This window comes from Thunnus maccoyii, chromosome 9 (assembly GCF_910596095.1).
Source record: "Thunnus maccoyii chromosome 9, fThuMac1.1, whole genome shotgun sequence".
NCBI lineage: Eukaryota > Metazoa > Chordata > Actinopteri > Scombriformes > Scombridae > Thunnus > Thunnus maccoyii.
Genome location: NC_056541.1, coordinates 22,684,980 through 22,701,221, shown reverse-complemented (window position 1 = coordinate 22,701,221; position 16,242 = coordinate 22,684,980). Strand labels below are relative to the sequence as shown.

General features: G+C 38.9%; 1 protein-coding gene across 7 annotated transcripts in view; it reads left to right on the top strand.

Moving 5' to 3' along the window:
- The window catches only part of mctp1a (multiple C2 domains, transmembrane 1a), a 149,381-nt gene that overhangs the window by 32,907 nt on the left and 100,232 nt on the right, over positions 1-16,242 (top strand). The window contains exon 1 of one of the 7 annotated variants that reach the window (XM_042420847.1): positions 5,414-5,501. The exons of the other annotated variants lie outside the window; for them this stretch is intronic. Within the exon in view, the coding sequence (XP_042276781.1) occupies positions 5,427-5,501 (75 nt within the window). The 5' untranslated portion in view covers positions 5,414-5,426. Of the gene's footprint in view, positions 1-5,413; positions 5,502-16,242 lie in introns of those variants that run through there. 7 annotated transcript variants of the gene reach the window in all.

Below are 16,242 nucleotides of genomic sequence, written 5' to 3'. Positions count from 1 at the left end.
AAAGGGTAGGAAAGACTTAGGATTCGAAAAGAAGAGACGGATTGATGCAGATGGATAAAAGAGGAATCTTCCAGTTTGTACAACCGTCATGACCAGATACTGTAATGGGTAAAAAAAAAGGGAAGGATGGATACATGTGTAGGAGACCATTCCCCTGGGTGGGGAGATAAGGCTTATATGTCTCCCACCCCTCATGTCCCTGGTCCACACCCCTCTGCCTGGCTTTCCAGCCGCAGTCTTCTTCCCTTAATTCCTGTTTCAAGGGCTCGGTGCTGAACGTGCTTAGAATGAGAGCTAAAAAGCCAGGACTGGGGGAGAGTTGAGAATTGATGGAGGAGGAAAGTAAGATTGAGGCAAGGTAACATAGACAAGATGGAAAAGAGAAGGTTGGGGAGATGGGGGAGAAAAAAAACTACAGCAGGTAAAAATAGAGGGGATAGCCTGAGGAGGGTGAAGAGAAATGGTCTGATGAGAAGACCTGAATGAGTCTCTCCCTGGTGACAATCTCAAAAAGCGGGATATTGCAGGGTTTCCTCAGGCGTTCTTAGATTGTTTAAATACCATTTTTCTCAATTTTCTATATCATTTCATAGCAAAAAAAAAGGGTAATGAAAAAAGCTGTATTGTCATTTTCACCCAATGACAGTCATCTTCAAAACATCAAATATTTTCATTCTCTTCCTAGAAGGGACTGCAAGAAAAGCAGCAACTTGTATCTGAATTCCTGAATAGTAGTTCTTGTTCCTGCTTGCATAGCCAGTACAGTACATGCATAATGCACACTATGAAGTTCTCCTGGGAGAGAGTAATGTGTTTTTAAAACGAAGTGCAGCATCCGTAGCAGGGTTTTACATGTTGTATTTCTCAAATGTGACTGAATCATTCATTTTGTCATATAGAATCATATGTTCGGCATTACAAAATAGTGTAAATACTTTTCAATACATTCATGAACTGAGTCCACATAAAAGCCAGTAACAGAGGATTAGATGTCAGTAAATAAACGAGTAGATTTTTTCAGTTTAGAGAAAGATTGAGATTAGGCTACAGGAGTTGAAACTCTATAAGGAATGTGCCTTAATTAAATTAAATGTTATGCAAATGGTTGTGTAAATGGTTTAAATACATACATGTTTGGGATGGTATCATCTAGATATAAGTTTTGTGCCATCTCCATCATGTGTAGGATGTATTGGAGTCTGTCATCCATGTAAGAATTAAGCAAACTGTTCATAAGCGACCATTTAAGGCTGCTGAATGACAACATTCATCAGCTACTTAGGCTATTTTGGCTCCCAAATTGAGTTTTAGATTTTTAATAGAACTTCTAAAACTATGACTGATTACCTGTCAATATGCCCAGCGAAGTTCAGCAACAGCCAACATTTGCAGCATTTGGCTGGTATAAATGTCCCAGCTGGGGAGAGAAGGAGGTTCTTGATCTTTGAAGATGTGATCGATTTAAACCACAGTTTCACACATGGTTGCTTGGTTGCTGATTTTGAAGAGGCTCAGCGTGAAAGTAGTTAAAATGCTTCATTGGTTCTTATACCATTAAAACTAAACGCATTTAATATAGCAGATTGCTAGTGAATTGAGTTTCATAGCAGTCGATCTGTTCGTGGACGTGCTAATTTCTGAGTGTGGAATGAAATGTCACGATCGGTATTATCTGCGGGTTAAAGAATAGCTGTATCTACCTTCTTCAGTATGCAAATAGAACCAGTATATGGGGGATACTTAATCAGGTGGATATTGCTCAGGTGTTTTCTGACACCTAAGTGTTCATACATTACACTGCATTTCATATATCTGCAAAAAGCTTCTCAAGGTGCTGCATTTCTCAGAAGAAGCTTTCACAGTAAAAAAAAAGCACACGGTCTAATTAATGATACCTGCTAGGCTTGTATAAATGTATGAATCTGAGTCATTCTGTTTCTCCATCTCACCCTCTCATACTCTCCCTCTCACAATCTCTGTGTTTTTCTTCGTCGTCTGTCCATCACGAAGCACATCGCTTCTCATCCATCACAGTTACAATTCCCCTCACCTCTCAGTCTTTGCATATTTTAGCAAAGGTAACAGTGTAAAGGGTACACACTCCTGTCATGCTGCCAGTTGGTTTCTTTGGTAGTGTGGAGGTGGTACCAGAGCCTTTGATCTGCATCATCCTCGTGTTTGTGAAGGGGTGGCACTAGCTGGCACAGAGACAAGCCTCTCTATGTAGTGAAAATTGAGATTCATTGGATATTTAATTTGAGACATATTGTAGAAATGTATTGCATAATTCTTTGACATAAATAAATGGATTCAGTGCCATGCTTAAGAAGGAGATATTTTATGAAGATCTTCGGTAGATTATGACTGCAGTGATGCAAGCCCATCTGGTCAGTGTTCCTAACCTCATATGGAGCAGGTGGTGCTGGAACACATACAAGAGGTGTAGCTTTAAACACTTAAGCTTGCTATTATTTCCTAAATAACTGCTCTTCCATAACTTGTACAGCTTACACAACAACAACAAAAAAAAAAACAACAAGAAAAAGAACAAAAAAAATCTAACAATCTGAGTAAATGCTGTACAGTATTTAAGCAATGTGCAGAGTATCTGAGAAGATGCTGTTCAGACCAGATCTATACTCGGCATCACGACTCAGACAACGAGGGGAGGTGGTGCTGTGGGGGGAGGCAATGCTGATGGGAGGCCATGCCTTGTCACACATAGTCAATATATTGCTGTGAACCTCATTAAAAAGGGGGCATCTAATAACACACAGGAGCCTACACCCTCCCCAGTCTAGCAGGGGGAATCCACATTGAGAGGAAAATATTGCAAAAAAAAGTAAGAAATTAGAAAAATGATGGACAGAATTTCCCTCCTGTCTCATTAGTATGTACGAGAGAAGGTGCAGCATACAACAAGAGAAAAAAAATGCTAATACCACCACTGGCTCTGTGAGCTTTTGTTCAGTGTAGTAAGATTGTCAGTGGTTCACAGGGGAACAGCAACAAACAGGGGTGCATTCAAAATGAGACAGTAACAGCCTGTTTATTTCCACACTTGGAGTTCCGATTTGGAGAAAACTATCTTACAGGAATATGAAGTCATAGAGGGTTGTTAATAATGCCAAACAGTAGAAGTGGAGAGTGTAACAATTTAAAAAGAATGCTTCTTTTCTTTAGACATCATAAAGAATACAGTATGTATGTACAGTATGTACAGTCCATGACAGCACTCCCATTAAAACTGTTAATTTTCTGTGAATATTTCAAGTGGCACATAAACAGGTGTTATGAGTCGTAAACAGCAAACCAGGACCCAACAGGTTGAATCACAGGGGCATCCACATAAACAAAACAAGAAGATTCTGGCAAGATGAAAAAAGTTGTTTTTTCATCTAAACTAAAGAAATGAAAACCTGTTAGTATAAATTTACCTAACTCAAATGATTCTTTGATATTCGCCTCATTCATTTAAATACATATACAATACACCACGAAGCAATATGCCTATTTGGTTTATAAGCAGGGGTTCATTTTCATAAACCAAAGCTGCAATGAAGTGATTGTCATTCTGTGGTTAATGTCTCCCTGTTGCATGCTCAGTTTGGCATTTATAATAGCTAGGTGGATGGCTCACTGTCATCATCAAAAATATCAGAGTATCTGATTTGATTTGATTTGATTTATTGATTGGGGCAGTGTGCAGTTTTTACACATTAAAGATGCACTGCACCGGCGTTAGCTCAGAGCTCATTTGCATCCGCAGTCCCCCACAATCAAAACATACAACAGCACAACAACACTCAGTACAAAGCAGAACACATTATACAAAATACAAAGCTACACACAACAGCAATCACATACACCCGCAATGTCAATTAGAAATGAATAATGTAAACTTGTCAAATTAAAAGCAAGACTACCTGCGCTAATGAGAAGACCACAGATGGAGTTTAGACTCAGTGGTCACACAGCTGATTGGTCTTTAGTAGATTTTTTAATTTGGTCATATAAGTGGCTAATGTTTCTTTACAGACACACAAAAACATGACTGTGGCAGTTATAATGAGACTGGACACCTACCCTAATAATTATGTTTACATGTCAGCAGTATTTAGAAAGTACGTAAGTAAAGTAAGAATACTTTACTCACATTACCAACTTGATTATATCTCTACAGCTATTGATAGAGAATGCAAATGCCATGATTGTAGTGCTGTGCTTGTGTGGTTTCATTTATGACACTGATTTGTGACTCTTTAATGCATCACTAATGAGAGATATTAATGAGAGATACAGTAAGCAGTTAATGAGAGATAACACTCAACATTTCATGACTGTAATTACTTTTACATCAGCGGTGATATTAATCACAGCAGTACATCATTTTAAAAGGAATCCCAAAAAAAAAAAAAGTGATGATTCTATCTTTTTGGTGCCTGAAAGCCCAAATATATATGTACAGTGCTGTGGTGGATGTGAGCCTGCAATCCATCAAAAAAGCGCATCAGCAGTGTTTTTGGTGTGGTTCTGTTCTGCTGTTGCAGTTGCTGAGCCAGCAAATGGAAGCGTGGATCAACATGTTCCTGACGGATGTGCTCTGCTCTCTTCAGAGCTGCACTGTGCTCCTGTTTGTGAGGCGTGTCAGCGTGATCTCAGACTGGCATTTGACTCGCTTCTGGTTGGTTGACAGGTTGGGTTGGCAGCAGGGCGACCAGCTTGTCTGTCTGCGATGTCAGCAACACTTGACGCTTCCGGCTTGGTTTGTCGCCGCACGAAATTCAGTTGTGACAAACACATGGGAATAACCTGCTAATGCTCTGCAGGCTGCCAGCATGTTTGTTGTGTGAAAGATGTTTCCTGTTTCTCTATCTCATTGAGTCATTCTGTGTTTACTTACCCAAAAAGGCTGGTTATCTATCTATTTTACTGTCTGTGTCTCCATCTACCTGTCTCCAATTTCCCTCACCCACATCTCGTTTTGGGTTCCATCTTTTGTGCTGTCATAACCTCTCTGTCTAGTTTGCTGTTTTCTGTTCATCTTCTTCTTCCTCCCTTGAACACTCACTCTGTTCTACCCCTGCTCTTTCACCTCCTCCCACCTCCTCAGCCTCTGGGTTTCTGTGGAAGATCTCTCCTTTTTATTATTTATGGAGAGTGGCTGTGTTATGTAGCTGTCAGATGCAGCAGCCAAGAATGCAGTTTCTCTAGCATTAACCTGCACTGGATTCCAGGCACATTCATGTCTCATATTTTCTGAAAACAAACATGTCCTCCACAGAGTCCCTGTGAAAGAAATTTGTCACACCAGTCATCATGTGTTACCTCTCAGCAGAATGTGTCACAAAGGGGCTTTTAGTAGAGTTGCATCAGGAAGTGGTATTAACACGTTTAGCACGTGTGGTTCAAAGCTGAAACAATTTATGGTAAATATGTTCGAAGGGGTAACATTTGAATTTTCCATGAGGGGCACTGACATACAGTTCTACATTAACACGGTGAGTGCAGGAATTCAACAGATTTTAAGATTTGTGGCTATTTAGGCTCAAGCTTTACAATTAATGTTTGCTACTAACAGTAACAATGTGATATTAACCTAACATGCTCTGTATGACTGTGTAAAACATACTGGCTGTGGATGAGAGGGGCTCAGGAGTTGACTGCATGCAGAGCTGCATTTCTGCACGTTTGTGTTCTGCTTGTTCAGCTCGTGTTTGATAAATTGCTTTTACTGTCTCCCTTACTGGTCGATTTTGTTGCACTTATGGGTTAAAGCATTGTCATCATCGACTCAAATAAAAATATTACTTAAAGTCCATTGCAAAAATTTCCCCTTGAGGACAATAAAATTGATGTTACCTCTTGTAAAATCCAAAAAGCCAACTCTTGTAAAACCTCTTGTAAAAAAAGCTTTCAATTAGGCCACAGTTAATCTTTTAAACCTTTTGAAGCTGTGCTTCATTGGTCTTTCGGCATATTTTCAGTATGTCAGTATAATCCAATTAAAATGTGGACAGTAATTAAACCTCAAAATTTTTACTTGCAACCTATCACAGTACATTTAAATACTCCTTGAACACTTGAATAACTAAATTAACAGTGCTTAAAGGGAAACTTTGCCGATTTTCAACAAGCATTGTATCACTACAATGTGGGTAGTATATGCAAATGAACAATGTTTAACTTCCCTCCAGAGCTCCCTGCTCATTTGCTGGCAAATGTGCGCCACGTGTCCCAAAACGTGTCATCCATCAGTCAATGGAGATCTGCCTTAAACCACAAACTACGTTTCCACATTTTCTGTATTGGTACCTTCAAGGATGGTAAAATGTTGGTCTCCCAAAGCCCATCCCATGCTATGCTATTGATAAGGAAAAGCAGACACTGCTACTAAATACTTCAAAATATCAGTATTTTTGGAAGACAACTTGTTCCTTGATATGAGGCCCAATATTGAGCTGTTGAATCAGACACAAAAGATTCTGGAAGAGAAAATGAACACCAGACTAGAACTAAGCTAAGCTAAGCTAAACTGCTAAGTTTATCTGTGATTCATCCAGAAGAGCTGAATCTAACACAGAAAACATATATATATAATGCTAGAGCAGAGATGTGATGCCACTATTGCAACTAATGAGGTTGAATATAGTGCTGTGTAATCAGACAAAACAGAATGTGGCGGAGAGGGCAACCACTGAAACAGCATCAGCCAAGAGCGCCGCAGTCAGGGAAGTGCCTTCATCATGACCGCCAGGATGCACGGGATCGCAATTGGGAGAGAGACAGAAAACTGTGCTGCAACAAACTTCGTAGTGCTTTAATGAACCTGACTTTTTTTTTCTGACGGAATATTATATCGGACTTTGCCAAGTCTGAATACAGAGCAACAGTGAACAGCGATTGTGTTACCTGTACTTGTGGCTACATCCAGCGGCACCCGTTCAGCACTCAGTAGGTTGATCCACATGAATGACTCCAGCTCACTGGTTTGTGAGGGAAAACGTTTTATAAATGAAAATAAGCCCCATAAAGAGATATAATGCTGTTGCTCACTAACTTTGTCTCTGCTAACTTTGTCTTTGGTACTCTGCTGGATGTGAACACACCGTTGGACCCCTTAAGAGCAGTATCCAAAAACTTTTCCTTAGTTTTCTATAGTAATAGGGCACAAATTTCAAAACACATTTCTACTACATAGGTGATCTAGTTTAAAGAAATCATCATATTCACATCGATGAATTTTTCCTTTGACACAGAGTGGACCATTGATTCACAAATCACAGGGCAGATGTGAAAGAATGAATTAAATTCTATCACAGCAAAAGATAAGCAGACTTCATGATAACAATGAAACATCCTCTGAACATAAATGTAATGTGGTCGACAAGAAGAAAACAAAGAGTTTATTGTGGTTTGTGTAAGACATGCTATGAATGTACACACACACACACTCAGACCACAACTTAATCTTGCTCATCACCGGATTTACCATGAAAAAGGCTCCCCTCTTCTGCTCTCATGTACAACTCAGTGTTTATCAGCCGACCACCCATTTAAACACATACCAAAGTGGGCCAAGCCATGCAGGCTGAACTCTAACATCTGGTGTGACTGGGAGGGAGGGTCTTGACACAGCTGGCTGGAAGGATGGAAACTGGGTTACGCCACTAGGTATGGAGGTCAGAGCTGTAGATTAGAGGCACACAGAGGGCAGCTGTGGTGACATTAATGCTGGAATTATGCTTCTCTGGGCTGCACATAGGCGAAAAGGTCGCTTGGAGATGTTTGTGTGGGTGTTTCTTTTGTACTTGTGTATAGTACGTTTACTTTTTTTTTTTGGTTTCCTTCTGGGAACCGATCAATTTACTTGACATGCAGATCTGCAAGAGGCGTTGTTGAGATTTGGAGGGTGTGTGCATTGACTCCTCTGCAATGCTCTGTGACTAAGTGTTACCCATAACGCCCTTCTCTGCATAGCTTTTATGACATTAATGCTTATCTTTGGATAAACAAAACTCCAGTTTTAGAAGGGTAATGATGATGTCCGGGCTGTTAGAAAGAGCAGAGCACATAATCATTAAGGCACACTGCTTCTTTGTGATGAGTCTGGTACTTTGTTGTGGTCCAGAGAAAGGGACAGTATGAAAGAGATGATGATGTTTCCGTCTTTATATTGTTTTATCTATCATTCTCACTCTGTTTATGTTTATTTCGGCCATCTTCTACTGTCTTTCTCATTCTCTCTGCTCTGTCTTGGCTTCTTTGATGTAAGACCTCACATGGGGCATGAACAAGGTTTTCTACTATGTCCACTTTGCTCTTATAATAACCAATTCCTCATAGCATTGCTGCAATCTAAAGAGAAAACATTACATAATCATATATACACACACCACTGCATTTACTGTCTGTACACTCAAGCCTTAGGTTCACTGGGTGCATCATTTTAATGAATTCAGACAAGTTGCATGACGCATGCAGTTTGTGTCAATTGTGACTTTATCTCTTGGTTTTTTTCTTTTCTTCCCTTGTGTAAGCTCTTACTTGCATGAAATTACTGCAGATGCAACAGATTATTATTATCACTGTTACGGCGAGGACTTTATTCATATACGATCCAATCCTACAGCTTTCTGAGTTCATAATTACGGCTAATTTGGTGTTTAGTTATATCTGCAAACATAAATAATTGGAGTTCCAGCATTGTGTCTTAAGGCAATACAAAGCTACTTGTTTTTCTCCACCAGCAGTAAGCTCAATGTCTCCTCGGGGCTTGTTAAACTCTGAGGATATTCTAACCTGACTTGACAGGAATGTATGCAGCACTCCTTCCAGTCTGTACAGGATGTCAAAGGAGACAGATAGAGAAAACAAGTCAGCTCAAACACTTCTACTCCTCAGTTGATTCGCCGTTCTCCTGACTTTGTCCCCAAATAGCAAGACAGGCTTCCCCTACACACTCAGCTCATGAATGGGTTAAAGACCACCACTGCTACTGACCACAGACTGAAGAGAGACTGTCACTGCAGGATACCTTGAACAAGAACAGACAGAGGAAGAAGTCTTGTCCTTGGTGATTGTGATTGCCATTGAAAATGTGTTGATTTAGGCCCCATCTCTCGCCATCTTTGTTTAGGAGTAGTTTCTCTTTGTGCTTACTGTTTAGTCACCCAATATCATTTACAGTAATTATTCTTCTTTTCTCATCATTCATCGTGCTCTACACAATGGAGCTCACGTCTACCTGATTAATGCCCACTGCTCCTTCTTGTAATGATATCTGCAGGATTATAAAAGATTAATGTTTTGTAGTTTAATGACAGTTCCTTAAGAGCTATTATTTGGCGGTTCATTCATCTCCTCCAAAGTAGTTCTTTTATATCACCGATATAAAGAGTTATTGATTGTTGTAATGGATGGATGCAAAAAAAAAACCCTCTGGAAGTCAATCATCTGATGACTATTGAACTGCAGATCAAGGGGGGGATTAGTATGTTTTGACCAAGTCAGGGTTTTTAATGAACACACAATTTAAAGATAGATGCTTGGTGTTTATGCTATGCATTTACTAGCACCTGACCATGTTGACACTTAAATTATTTTAAGAGCATCGTGTGAAATGTGTCACTGACCAGAATTCTACCTGCTTTCACCAAAATTAACGTATCGCTGACAGCTGTAACTGCAACTATATTGTGTTTTTAAAGACAATGTAGCAAGACGATACACTAGCCAATGAATTATTAAAACCCATAACTAAAGCTGTGCATCCCCACACAAACAACTCAATGAGAAATATTGCAGCTATTTATTCAGTGTATAACTTATACTTTATAACTATGTTGGGTATAATGCTGATACTGTAGCTGAGTTTCAGTGTAGATGCCAAACGCATACTTTTTTTTTAAACATTAGACATCACAGACACACTATAATTAGACAGACTGCGAGACTGATGATGGAGCTGTGCAATGATGCTCTCTCTCTCTTTTTTTTTTTTTTTAAAGTACCATACTTTTTGTCACTTGCAGTGGGGAGTGTTGTTAGACGTTAAGACTGACGCATTTGTGGTGTGGTGATGGTGGTTGTGCTGACATTTAATCTCATTCCAATAAATAGCAGCTCATCTGTCTAGTTTACAGCACTGTACCAATGAAGTCTTGTCTTACCAGAGCTGTCACACAATATCAGTTTTAGTTAAAACATCATTTCAAGAACTTCTCATCAACTATATGCAGAATTGAAGGTATTTCAACATTAAAAAAGTAGGCAGGAAGTTGGAATGACTCATTTCTCAACTGACACGTAATAAGTGAACTCTCCTTCTTTCCTTCCTATTCACAGTAACTCTACTTTTTAATCACGTCACTGCTTTCTATCTCCATGACTCTCCCTCACTGGGTTTCTCTTTTGTGATCATGAACGATTGATAGACTGTGAAATATAACCATCTGGCGTGTTAAATCATATTTTAGCATCAGGATATGGGACAGGAGAGGAAGTATATATTTGACATTAGCTTCTGTCTCAGGGAAAGCAGTGACATTCAGTGATAAATGTGAGTGTTACTGTAAGCCTATAAATTTAAAGTCTGTGGTGCATGCAGATGACAATATAATGTGACAGATTCAATTCAGTTATTTACCATATTTTGTCACTGTTGACTCATCTACTGATAAGGAGTTTTACAGTCACTTATTCAAACACATCAGTAAGTGTTTCAGCTGTTATCAGCAGGACATTATACCTGCTGCATCAAAAGACTCATTACCCCAGTGAGACCTGCTTTATCTATGATGCTATAAGAGAGTGAAGAAGCTCGGTCTTTGTACAGTGCACTCCTAGACTGTTATTAAGAAAAGAACACACCAAAGAGACCTCATTATCTAGCTGAGTGGGTGTGGGCTGTCTACCTGTCTGAGCCCTGCTCTGGCTCTGTGTTCTGTCACATTATACATTACCCGGCTACACATACTCAATAGAGGGCAGACTCAATAATGGCCCTGAGATACTGGTATTTAATGGAGCAGCTTATTTCGTTGGGAAAGTTTAATGGAGAACATTTGTCAAGATTCTGTGACTGGCACCGTGTGATGAGAGCGAGAAATATGTGCACATTTATCTGTGCCATCACCAGTTTGCACAAAAAACACAGTATAGTGCCAATATGAAAATGAATATAATATTGAGAAGAGTCTGAAACATGGCAGAGGAGACGTGGTTTTGTGTTTGTGATACTATCATGCAGGCTAAGTGAGAGGAGGAAGAAAGTGGAGTAAAAGAGATGACTGTGATTGGAAGAGGCAGTGGTGAATGGTGGTGATTCACTTGTCATTGATGAAGCGATGACTTTATTGAGTTGCTGATAAATGCCTTTGCCATCTGTGACTAATGCTGGTTGAATGGAAAAATGAGTCAATCACCAAGCAATGTGTGGGTTTTCAAGTGCAAAATTTGTTTGTTTGTTTACTGTATTTAATTCGGTTATTGAGGTCATTCCTCTTTACGTGATAGACGACTAATAGGACTTAAAAGAATTCAGTCTAATGGATGTCTGGAGGTGAATCACAAGTAGTTTTTAAAATATGACGCTCACATTCTCAAGCAATCCTTTAACTTTTTAAAAAAAGTTTTATGCAAATATTTCCAACTTCTACAAGGTCATTTTAGCCACAGATTTTTTTCAGGCCCCATTTACACCTGGTATTAACATGTAATCTGTATCGGGATACATTGTCTGGATAATGACATCAAATCTGTAGGTTTTTGCATTTACACCTATTACAATGCATTCTTGTTTTTTCAATTGTGCCCATGTTGTGCACAATATGGAAATTAGCTAGGAGGAGCTGGCCATCTTCTCAACAAACATGGCGCGTCCCAGGTCAATGAAACTGCTGCCACCAACCGACGTCATTCATTTCTAAATCACTTTTTGAGAAGACTGCTACTGCTGCTACTATAGTTTTTGCAGGACTTGCCTTAGCTGGCAGGAAGAGGCAGACCTAGGTTACCCTTCAACTTACTGGGCCAGTTTTTTCCTTATGAATACAGTCACTATGTGATTGCATTTCTAAGCACATTTACACCTTGCATTAATGTGCGTTTTTACTTAGGTACTGTATCCAGATACAGGTAACATGTTAATACCAGGTGTAAATAGGGCCTAAAAGAGGCTAAATAACTAGAGGTGGCTGTGTGGCAACTTTTATTAAAGACGTTTCAGGCAGGTCAATCACACAAGCTATAGCATGGGCAGATTTTGTAGAAATGTACTGTAATGTACTGTAAGATATAGCTGGAAACAACCTCAGCCTGAATCTCTTCCTTTCCAGTATTTGCCACCCCCATATGTGCTATAATTAGATTGAGTACATGAAAGATGCATTTCTAGAAATTCAACAGGCCTCACAGGCAGACCTCAAGAGCCTAACCTTCCTTATGTGTCCATGATTACAAGTGTATGTGCATGTGAGTGTGTTCAGAGATTGATGCGAATGTTGTAATTTGTGGGTATTTCAAAGGCTATGGGTAATAATTGCAAACAGGGTTGAAATTAACGATTATATATTAAATGTCTTAGTCTATCATATGTCAGAAAATGTGCAAAAAGTCAATCACAATTTTCCAGAACCCAACCAGCTGCCTTTAAATTTGTTGTTTTGTCTTACCAACAGTCTTAAACCCATTCAATTTACAATGATATAAAACAGAGAAAAGCAGCAAATCCTTACATTTGAGAAACTTAAACAAGGGAATATTTGGCATAAATGCGTCATAAATGACTGAAACGATTAACCGATTATCAAACCGATTGTAAATTAATTTTCTGTTCTTCAACTAATTGATTAATCATTTAAGCTCTAATTGCAAAGTATCATATCTGAGGGAGTTGGTGTTATTGCAAAATGTAAACTGTTACATTAATACTCTGTGGTCATATAGCCAAAGCTGTATCTGTTTTTTTGGTTGTTGTTTTTTTGCTAGTGTGTAGGGCTGGCCAATATATTGATATTATATTGATATCATGATATGAGACTAGATATCGTCTTAGATTTTGGATATAGTAATATCATGATATGGAATAAGTGTTGTCTTTTCCTGGTTTTCCTGGTTTGAAAGGTGATATAATTTTCTGAACTTACCAGACTGTTCTAGCTGTTCTATTATTTGCCTTTACTCACTTTGTCATTATATCCACTTTACTGATGATTATTTATCAAAAATCTCATTGTGTAAATATTTTTGTGAAAGCACCAATAGTCAATATTGATATCGTTGTATTTGGTCAAAAATATTGTGATATTTGATTATGTCCATATCACCCAGCCCTACTAGTATTTCTATGTATACATGCAGAAATGTGTGTAGGTGTTTTACATGCATATGGTGCTGTGCTTCCATGTTTCCATCTTGGAAGCACTGAAATATCTGTTTGATGGATGACTGTGCGGGCAAAGCTTGTTAAGAGGCTCTGTGGCTGAAAATGAATCCATAAAGAGAAATAATGAGATCACTGTATTAGCCTGTGAAATACTGCAACTCTGACTGGGAGCTGGACGAGTTTCAGCCTACTTTTATTGAACAGATTCACTTTATACGCTATATTGTGTTCATCGTGGAAAACATGGGGATATGTCATACCTCAAATATTACAGAAAGGTTTTTCATTTTTCTGGAGTAGCGAAGCAACACTCAGCTAGTATGTTATGTTTTTGCCGGCACAAATCCTAGATGCATACCCTCAAGGAAACAAGTTCAAAAAGACTAGAGAAGAGATAACAGACTTCAGTAGTAGTATGTGCCAGTTTTTTTAACCTCCTCTTACAGACATCTGCAAGGTGAGGTACATTTTCAGTGTTTTTAATTATTAATAATCATTTCCTACATGTGGGTCTTCCTGTTTGCACGTTCACTTGCATTTATTAAGGAAGTATGTTTTCATTCATCATTTTGTCAACGAGTTAAACAAGACATTAATTCTAAGTTAGGTGCCAGAGTCATTGAAATACACAGATTTTACTTTTTAACACATGACCCCGAGAGATAAAACTGCACAGTCCAGTCAATGTGACATAGCAGTGTGATCTAAGACACAACATTTTAAGTGCATCTATCTTTGAGTAAGACTATCAGATTAAAACAACAAAATAATACAGTATTTTGAATTTGTGAATACTTTCCAGGCTGTTTACACTTTTCACTGTGTTTAATTAATTAATTAATTAATTAGTTTTATGATAAATAGAAGGAGTTGGCATCTCGACTAAAAGAAGGAGGACTGTTCTTGTTAATGAGCAAAGCAGGTACAGGTTATTGTAATGCAGGAACAGAGGTGCAGAGCCTGGAAATGACCTGCCACCGCATTGAGTGATTTAGCTCTGGGCTAAATACAGGCTTCCTCCTCCATGAAGACACCACTGTCATGACATATAATCTAGGAAAAGAAATATATGACTCTGGTTGATATCCCAAAGGGGACGTTTTCTAAGCCTTTTCTAAGCCTTTTAAATGTGAAATGTGAACTTGCATAAAACTTCAGCAGCAGTCAAGGTTAACCTAACCTAGACTAAAACTATGGCACAGCACGATCATGTAGCACAATTTCAAAATGATGTCACCATCAGCCACCATCACCAGAAACTCAAATATGGGATGCATACTCAGATAATACTCAGACGTTTCTCATTTTACAACATTACAACCTTTTATCATGTACCTGAGCAACCACTGTAGAGTTAAACTGAACCTTTCACAACTTGTCATTATCTCTCAGAGCCTGAGCAGCTTCTTTGGCAAGGAGGGGAAAGTTACTGTGGGTCATGCGGGGACACTGAAAAGAAATACAACATCATGAGCTGCCAGATGAGTAACCTGGTCTTCTGAGCTCACTACATTTTTTTTTTTCCTTTTTATGAGTTTGAGACTGCTGCTAAAACTGGATGCTCAGGAGGAAGATGTTGATTGAATTTCAGTTTGCTGTACAAATGTGTCACTGAAAAGTCAAATATACTAAACTGAACTGAACCTGCTGCTGGTTTCTGTTATGTATTATATATTCTGTTATTTTTGTACTACTAAAGTTATTCTGATCAAGCTGTGGCATGGTGTTTGTGGGTCTTTGTGGGTTCGTGCTGCACAGTGTAGCTTTAATTAAGGTGTATGGGAGTCAACAGACGTGAGGCAGTTTGACTAAGTGTTTTTTTATGGCTTCATAATTGATCTGAAGCAGTATATCCAGATAATCTACTCCTGACACTCTTGTGCCCTCCCTCTTAGACTGTAAGCAGATAACATTTATTGTGTCTGGCTGGAAATCTGTTGGTGTTAAATAATCCTGTTGAATATTTTTCCCTCATCCTTTCAAAGAAGCTTGAAACATCATCTTTCTTACTTATTGCTGAAGGACCAGCTCTCCTTTCTATGATTGACTGTTGATAACATTCACACATGCACACAAAAATGAAGGAACAGGCAGCACACACACACACACACATACACACATACACGCTCTGTGCATGTAATCACATGCAAACAGCCCCCAGGAGATGATGGTAGGATGCAAGGTTGCCATCAATATTTGCAATACAATGTTGAACCCCTTTCATCCCATCAAAGTAGTATTTAGTTAATGGAAAAGGAAATTGGTATTGATTGATATTTGAATGGATTCAGCTGGGATTTAGTCAAAAGGGTTTGAAGGGAAATGCTGAAGGCTTGTATCCAAATACACTTCACAGTGTAGTTCTCCAGGGATTATTTAATGTAAATGTAAAGTGCTCTGATAGTTGAATCTCAATGGAGCGGTGCCACATGCAGCTGTAATGGAACTCTTTCTAATCCTGTATTTACATCGTGCTGCGTTGGGCAAGATGCAGACGAGCACACACACTCACACACTCACACATACACACAGACACACACACTTCTGGCTCCGAACGGGCAAAGATGTCAATTTCTGGAACATTGCTTATTTTTCTCAGTTTTGAATGGTGAATGATTGTGAGTAGTACAATAGCTAAATCTAAAAGATCGTATTTGTGCTCATTTTTACTAGACATAAGTTGTATATTTCTGGGTGCACCATGTGTAACACTGGAATACTTGCATTACAAATAAATTGCGATGAAGTGTAGGCCGAATAAGCACACTCATACACACTGTGTGTTGATCTGTACAGTCTCCTGCTGCCAGAGGGTTTATTGCTTTCTGGAACAGGAGAGAGACTGAAAACTAGGT